Here is a 9,197-nt window from a genome sequence, read left to right on the forward strand (position 1 = left end):
GGACCAATCGAACCTGCCGCATCAAATGGGCACAGGTTTATCCTAGTGGCAATTGATTATTTCACCAAATGGGTTGAAGCAACATCATACAAGGCAGTGACTAAGAAAGTCGTAGCAGACTTTGTCCGCGACCGTATCGTTTTTTGGTTCAGAATTCCAGAATCAATCGTTACTAATAATGGTTCCAATCTCAACAGTGACTTGATGAAAGCCATGTGTGAAACCTTCAGGATCAAACACAAGAATTCTACAGCCTACAGACCTTAGATGAACGGAGTCGTAGAGGCCGCCAATAAGAATATCAAGAAGATACTAAGGAAAATGATAGAGAAGCATAAGCAGTGGCACGAGAAGTTATCACTAGATTTATTGGGGTATCTCACCACGGTCCGACATCAACCAGGGCAACCCCCTATATGCTAGTTTACGGTACAAAGGCTGTTATTCCCTCTGAGGTAGAAATTCCTTCCCTAAGGATCATACAGGAAGCTGAACTCGACAATGCAGAATGGGTGAAAAGTTGTTACGAACAGCTTGCTCTTATATACGGAAAGAGAATGAATGCAGTTTGCCACGATCAGCTTTATCAGAACAGAATGGCCAGAGCCTTTAACAAAAGAGTCAAGCCAAGACAATTCGCATTGGAGAAGCTAGTGCTAAAGAAGATTTTCCCGCATCAGGATGAGGCCAAAGGGAAGTTCTCTCCCAACTGGCAGGGTCCGTACATGGTCCACCGGGTTCTAATAGGAGGAGCCCTCATACTTATAGAAATGGACGAAGAAGTTTGGTCGAAGCCGATCAATTCAGATGCAGTGAAGAGATACTATATGTAACCTTTATGCTTTCCTTTATGATGTAATTGGAACTATGCTTGACCTGATTCCCGTTTAATAGGGATACATAGGAATCCCTATGGGTTCGGTCACAATTCAATAAAATTTTCATTTCCCCCGCAATTGGAAACTAGGGCAGAATTTTGAGGAGGACCCTCAAAATTCTGAAGTGATTTCAGTCATTCGCCGGAAGCAGCCGTCAGAAGCAGCAGCCCAGTAAACTGGGGAAGAATTTTGAGGAGGACCCTCAAAATTTTGGAGCAAGAGAGGTTGCAATATCTTGAACCACGTCGCAGTCGTAGGTTCATCTAAGGAAAACTATTCTCGATTATGTATTTATGTTATATTTTTTACTAAATCATGCATGTCTGTTACCAAAGTTGCTTCGTTTAGCAACGCTACCCCAATGATACGCACAGTATCACCGGAACAGAGCCAAACAGGTCAAGCAGAGCCAGCAGGAATACGAACAAACCTCCCTCTTTTACAAAACTCACGATTTTCTTTGGATGTAGGCACTTGAGTTGCAAAATCATCAAATATACTATACACTCACAAGACTCACATTACTCGGAAATACTACTCTCAGAACCGCTGCACTTGCTCACAGCTACTATCCGTACGCAGAGTCCCCAGCAGACACAGTATCCCCAGCAGTCGCAATATCGCAATCCGCTATCAGCTAAGAAAATTCTATTATTATTTGCCTTTTTACTTCCTGCATAAGGCTACCATTCTGCCTTCCGAGGTTAAGCTCTACCTCCATCTGCATTCTCTACATTGTATAAGGCTACCATTCTGCCTTCCGATGTTAAGCTCTACCTCCATCTGCATTCTCTGCATTGCATAAGGCTACCATTCTGCCTTCCGAGACTAAGCTTTTTCTCCATCTGCATTCTCTACATTGCATAAGGCTACCATTTTGCCTCCCAAGGTTAAGCTCTACCTCCATCTGCAGTCTCTGCATTGCATAAGGCTACCATTCTGCCTTCCGAGACTAAGCTTTGTCTCCATCTGCATTTCCTGCATTGCATAAGGCTACCATTCTGCCTCCTGAGGTTAAACTTTACCTCCATCTCGCACGGCTGAAATATCGCCACCTTCATTTACTCCTTGCATGGATAAAAGATCGCCGCCTTCATTTACTTCTTGCATGGCTAAAAGATCGCCACCTTCATTTACTTCTTACATGGTTGAAAGATCGCCACCCTCATTTACTTCCTGCATGGCTGAAAGATCGCCACCTTCATTTACTTCTTGCATGGCTGAAAGATCGCCACCTCATTTACATTTGCATGTCTAAAAGATCGCCACCCTACTGCATCTCATGGGCTGAAAGATTGCCAAATTATCCGAGGGCATCATCGTTCAGAGGCACCATTTGCATAGCCCGAGAACACCATGCCATGGCCCGAGGATCCCTTTTAATCTTTTGCATATCATTATTCAAAGGCATCATGGTTCGGAGGCATCATCCTCATAGCCTGGAAGCATCATTTTATGGCCCGTGAATCCTTTATTATACACTTCATGGCCTCGGACATCATGGTCCAAGGACGTCATCCTAACCGTACAAAGACAACATTCATGGTCCAACGGGAAATTGCATCATGTTTAAATTTACGCACAATATACACTTGTATTGCTTATTTGCAGGTAAACCAGCGAGCAATGGCCATCTCAGCAGGAGCAACCCCGCTCCAGTTCCCACAGCTCTACCATCCATCCCAACCCGAATATCTCGTCCGTTCTTGAAAAATCTCCATCGGCATATTCCGCCGACGAATCCTGAACTACATATGGCCTGATTCCTGTGAGACCAGGGATATGTAGGCAGCTCAGGAACCAGAGCACAGTCAAGTTCTTCAAACCGTTTCGTTCAGTCAAATTGGCCATCATAACTTTACCCGACAACTCTTTCATCCTTCCTGGGTAAAGAGGGGCAGTTGTTGATACCCAATTTTTCCCAATGTATTTTTACATGAAAATACTTTCAAAATAGCATATATATGCATATATAAGTATGTCCAAGTGTTTCAATAATTTTCCTAATTTCTAAAAGATTTTTAAACTGATTTATTGCCCATTTTAGCAGCACGAAAACCAATAATTATTCCCAAAATTATTATTTTGGTGAATAACTTACTTTATTCTCATATTTATACCAAAATATAGCTAGGGTAATTTTTATACATTTTTTACAAATTTATTTAGTATTTTAAAAGCTAAATTGCATATAATTGCAATTTTAGCCTATTTTAAGACTAATAGAATTTTATAATTATGAAATTGGTTTCAATATTTTTAAATTAATATTTATATATTATTAACTGATCCAGTACTTTAATTTTCTTTCAAAGTCATTTATACTATTTTTATAAAATAGAAAGGAAAAAACTGGCTATTTAAAATCTAACCCATTTTTATTTCAATTATAGCCAAATTTGATCCCCTTAATTGACCAAATTTCAAGCCCAATTTCGGACCAGCCCAATTTCAATTTAATCCGCCCCTGACCCAACTAATTTAACCCGCCCGGCCTTCCCTTTTGATCCAGGTCGTTGATCATTTTGATCAACGGCCACGATTTCCCCTTTCCTTTTTAATTCACAAACACCCCCTAACCCTGCTTCATTTCTCACCAACCGCCGCCTCTGAACTCTCAAACTTTCTCAAACACTCTCGAACCTTCCCTAACCCTAGCCCCCTCTCACCGTCTTCCACCTTAAACTCACTGGAATCCATGGCTTCTCAGGCCATGGGAGTCTTAAACTCACCTCCCTTTGCTCTTGTACACTGGGTACTTGAAGATTCGGGGTCAGACCTCGAAGGTTCTCACTCAGATCTTTGCCGGCTTGAGGTTTCACGGCCATCTCTGGCTTTGCTCCAGCATATCCTGGTCTTATGAGCCTGTTTTTGACTTCTCTAACTCAGATCGGAGACCTTTTTAAAACCTTTCTCATTCTAGGGTTCTTCTGAAACCCTAACCCTTCGAGGTTTTCTCCGATTTTTCTTATATCTGTTATATATCTATGCTCTACTTGATTTTTCAAACCATTTCCCCAATTTCTTCTTTCAAAAATTATTTTTTTAAGGTCTTTCTTTTCCTATCTAGGTTTTCTAAAATGTTTAAGTGATTTCTGACTTTACTTTCCTTTACGTGTACTTGCTCCTACTGTGTTCTTGTATTCTTCCTTTTACCATGCTCTTGTATGACTATCTTACTGTGTTCTTCTATATGTGCTTTTCTGCTATAATTTTCTGATGTTTTTGTTTTCTTCTACTGTATTTTCCTACTAAGTTCTTTGTTTGCCTTCTACTGAGCCCTGTTTAAGTTCCTTTTAGAAAACTCCTTAAGCATGTTTCTTCTACTATTCCTACCAGTATTTCCATTATGTTCTGTAAATCTCTCTACTATATTTTCTACCGCGTTCTTAAGTGTGCTTACTACTTTTCTTCTACTGAACTTTGCTTAAGTTCTTCTAAAAGAGCCTCTTAAGCATGTTTCCTCTACTATTCTTATTAGTATTTTCCATTCAATCCTCTGAATCCTGCTACTGTTTGCATGTTACTTTGCTATCATGTTCTCTTCTAAGTTCTGAAAGAAGCATGTTAGAAGCTTCAATTCTCTTCTGAAACCTCTACACATGTCTCGACTTAACTTGCTTGCCCTCTCCTTTATGTTTTCTGGTTTGTTCAAACTAGGGATTTATTTCAAAGACCCCTTAGCTCTTTCAGACTGGTTTTAAACCTCTGAATGAGTTTGGATATCTTTGTTTTCATATAATGTTGAACCTTTTCTTTCTACTAATTTTACAAAGGCATGACAGTTCTTTCTTGTTTAAGTATGTCTGTATGCTTTTATATGTGTTGAACCTTTCTTTAAAAGGCTTTCCAACTTATGATTGATTCAGAATCTTTTTTTTAGGATTGATTGATTGTTACTAATTTTCCTTAAGTAAAACCTTTCCTAACTTTTCCTGACTTGGTTCATTCGTACAAAGCCTTCAATTTTGATTTCTTGGCTGTTAACTGATTTCCTTTCCTTACTTGCGCAAACCGTGTGCTATCAGACTTTTTCCTTAAATAAATCTCTGTGTATTTACCCTTCTTGTACTGCTTTGGAAAAGGTTTTGATCAATTTCTTTCCTTAATTATTTTTACGTTTGAAATTAGAATCCCTTAATCAAAGAGAAATTTTTGTAATTGATTTTCAAATCATTCTCCTACCTTATTTTGCTTGCCTTCTACACTATAAAAGGGCACGACCCTTCTGCACTTTAACACACTTTCAATTTAACACTTTTATACTACTCAAGTATCATAGTTCTCTAATCATAGCATTATGAGTATTTGCTTGCGCTTTGGCTTCACAAGACTACTGCTTTCTTTTCTTGTTTCCCAAAAACTGGTATGTTCTAGTTTGATTTTCAGCCTCATCCCAATGTGTTTCTTTTACAACTTATACACCCCTGTCTATTTTACTGCCTATGTTTAATGTTAATTAGCATATGTTTCTACTGTGAATCCCTGCGCCCCTGTCCCCTTCTATGTGTTTGAGTTGAAGTTCAGAATATGGCAACATCCAAGTTGTTGCTCATGTCTGGACTTGATCCCTTAGGATCCTAACTCCCAAACAATGTGGCTAACAGGCTGGTTGGGGTGTGCCGGCACTCCAATTGCTAGGTATGACCACTAGCTTGTCTTGGCTTTCCCCAAAATCCCCTTTCTGCACTTACACTCTCTCTTAGATTCTAAGTTCTGCCCCCTCCTGTGAGCCTTGCTTTGGGATCTTGAGCTCTCTCTAAACTTGGACATTTGAGGGTTGGCCCTTCCACACTGCACTATGACTCATATTCTGCAATATACATAGGTGTGACCCCTGCCTGGAGTCCATTTGAGACTCTTAGGGAGCTCTGACACATCCCAAGTAAGAGAAAGGCTTTAGATATTTGATCTTTGGAGTTGGTTCATTTCATATTTCAGACCTGGAGTCTGAATTAGGCTCCCCTTAGCTGTACTTTAATTTCTGATGTAATTTGCTTTTCTTATTCATTCTGGGCTGTAATAATTTGTAATAACTTATGGGGTTTTAGTGAAAAGGGGAGGGTAAATCATGCATGCAAAAGGGGTAGATATCATGTTCATAGGTATTTATTATACTTCTGCAATCATGTCCTTCTTTCAATTCTGCATTTTCATATAGAAATCATGTTTATAGGTTCTGCATTTTCATATAGAAATCCTGTTTATAGGTTCTGCGTTTCATATAGAAATCATGTTTATAGGTTATGCATTTTCATATAGAAATCATGTTTATAGGTCCTGCATTTTCATATAGAAACCATGTCTATAAATTTCTGCATTTTTGTATTATCTAGAAAACATGTCTATAGGTTCTACATTTCATAACGATGCATATCATATAGATAAGCTATCTATAGGACTTCTTGAATTCTGCATATGCATCTATCACTAGGCAAATGTGTTCACATATTTTAACAACAAACAGCATTTTAGATACCATGCTTATAGGACTCTTGCAGTTTTATTTCGACTATAAACGTTTTTTATATCAATAACGCTTAGAAAGCATGCGTATCGGAGTAATCAACCGAATCTGAATCGTCTATTTCGCTTATAAGTCTAAAAAAACAGTAGTAATGCTGCTTAATATTTGAAGAACTTATGTTCCTGCAACTAATAAGTCCTTTTCTTTAAAATCAGTATATTTTTGTTATGCATAGATGTCATGCCTATAGGTTTCACCTAGGCAAGCTTTAGGGTAAAGGTTATAACTGCACCAGTCTTTGATAATTACAACCAGCGGGCAGGCCTAATTCGGACTTCTTATCTGAAAATATGTGATAAATCAGCCTTCTTTAAAATTTAACTGTTGTTACCATTTTCACGATAAACAGTTTGGCACCCATCGTGGGGTTAAAAATAATAGTGATTATTTTCTTGTTGGTTTCGTCATCTAAACGCACGTTATCTCTCACACTTCTTTTTTCCCAAGATCTTTGCTTTTAGGGTATAACGCCCGGCCCGGCTGGTGAGATGGACAACCAAGACCTCAAAAGCAATAGGGAAATGGACGCGGCCGATCCAAAGTTTGAGGCGTCCCCGGTTTCAATACGAGAAAAATGGAGGGGTCCCCAACACAGCGTCCACATGATTATCGGAGGAACTAGTGACCTCCGACAGAAGAGGGATCAGCCCAAAAATGCTTATCCAAAGAAACCCCCGTATTCACTGAGGAAGACCTCGAGGCCATAGGGGAACCGCACAACGACGCGCTAGTGATCTCATTTCTCTTAAACAATACAAGGATAAAGCGCGTGCTTGTGGACCCAGGCAGTTCGGCTAACATAATCAGGTTAGAAGTAGTAGAATAGCTGGGGCTACTTAAGCAAGTTATCCCCGTCCCCCGAGTCCTCCACAGCTTTAACATGGTCGGACAAGAAACGAAAGGAGAGATCATCCTCCCGATCGACAAGTCTGGCACGACCCAAAGCACCGAGTTTTAGGTCTTCGACGGCAACATGAGGTACAACGCCTTACTTGGCAAACCTTGGATACACAATATAAGGGTGGTACCCTCGACCTTGCACCAAGTAATAAGATTCCCCTTAAGAGATGGCATCACGAAGATACACGAAGAACAGTGGCTAGCATGGGAGATGTTCGTGGTCCACCATGAGACGTCGACCCCTACGCACTCGGTCTCAAATGAGAAAAGCAGCGTGCAGACTCCAGGAGATGACGAGGAAGATTTCTTCGCCCCCCGAACTTTCGTCGCCCCTGAAGAATCAGATGCGACCAAGTCAACTATCGAGGAGCTAGAGCAGACTGTTCTGACCGAGAACCTCCCAGATCGCAAGGTATACCTGGGATAAGGGCTAACCCCCGAACTCAGGACAAGGTTCATTCAATTTCTTAGTAATAACATCGACTATTTTGCCTAGTCCCACTTAGACATGACAGGTATCCCTCCTAAAATAACCTCCCATCGGCTGAGCGTCGACCCCAAACTCAAACCCGTAAAACAGAAGAGGAGACCGCAGTCCGAGGTAAAGCACGCCTTCATCAAAGAGGAGGTAGAAAAACTTCTTAAAATCAGATCCATCAGGGAGGTAAAGTATCCCAAGTGGCTAGCTAACGTAGTAATAGTACCAAAAAAGGGGAATAAGCTAAGAATGTGCGTAGATTATAAAGATTTAAATAAAGTGTGCCCCAAAGATTCTTTCCCGTTGCCTAATATTGATTGTCTGATCGACGCCACGGCTGGCCATGAGACCCTTACCTTCCTCGATGCCTACTCAGGGTACAATCAGATCTAGATGAACCCCGAGGATATGGAAAAGACCTCATTTATCACAAAATATGGTACATACTACTATAACGTAATGCCCTTCGGGCTAAAAAACGTAAAAGCAACATACCAATGCCTAGTTAATAAAATCTTCGAGCATCAAATAGGTAAGTCAATGAAAGTATACATTGATGATATGCTTGTTAAATCCCTGTGCACAGAGGACCATCTGACACATTTGCAGGAAACTTTCGACATCCTCCAAAGCTACAACATGAAGCTAAATCCCGAATAGTGCGCCTTCGGCGTAGGCTCGAGCAAATTCCTGGGCTTCATGGTCTCAAACAGGGGGATCGAGATCAACCCTGACAAAATAAAGGCCATCGAAGAAATCACAATGGTAAACAACATAAAAGTCGTCCAACGACTGACTGGGCAGATCGCAACCCTGGGCAGATTCATATCAAGGTCGTCAGATGAAAGCCATCACTTTTTTGCCCTGCTCAGAAGAAAGAGCAACTTCAAATGGACTCCAGAATGCCAACGCGCCCTGGAAAAACTGAAATGGTACCTATTTAACCCGCCTTTACTGTACACGCCCAAGGAGGATGAAATGTTGTATTTGTACCTGGCCGTGTCCAAAATAGCGGTGAGCAGTGTATTAGTCTGAGAAGAGCAAGGTATGCAATTTCCTGTGTATTATATAAGTCAATCTTTGGGGGACGCCGAAACCCGGTACCCCCATCTAGAAAAATTGGCACTCGCACTAATAAGCACTTCGCGCAAGCTAAAGTCTTACTTTTAGTTCCACCGTATTTGCACCCTATCAACCTATCCCCTCCAGAGCATACTACACAAACCTGAGTTGTCAGGTCGACTGGCCAAATGGGCAATTGAGCTCGGAGGGTATGATATCGAGTATCAACCTCGGACGGCCATTAAATCCCTGAGGCGGATTTCGTGGCCGATATTTCGCCATCCCTCATCCCCGAGGTAGAGAAGGAACTCTTACTAAAGTTAGGCATGGCTCCGGGGTGTGGACCCTATTC

At 40.9% G+C, this 9,197-nt stretch overlaps 1 protein-coding gene across 1 annotated transcript; it reads left to right on the forward strand.

Moving 5' to 3' along the window:
• The first annotated feature begins 416 nt into the window (after window positions 1–416).
• LOC138875192 (uncharacterized) lies at window positions 417–1,053 on the forward strand. The gene is made up of 2 exons (XM_070154016.1): window positions 417–717; window positions 968–1,053. The coding sequence occupies exons 1-2, from the start codon at window positions 417–419 to the stop codon at window positions 1,051–1,053; spliced, it is 387 nt and encodes a 128-aa protein (XP_070010117.1).
• Window positions 1,054–9,197: the final 8,144 nt, after the last annotated feature.

Source organism: Nicotiana sylvestris, chromosome 8, assembly GCF_000393655.2.
Source record: "Nicotiana sylvestris chromosome 8, ASM39365v2, whole genome shotgun sequence".
Taxonomy (NCBI): Eukaryota; Viridiplantae; Streptophyta; class Magnoliopsida; order Solanales; family Solanaceae; genus Nicotiana; species Nicotiana sylvestris.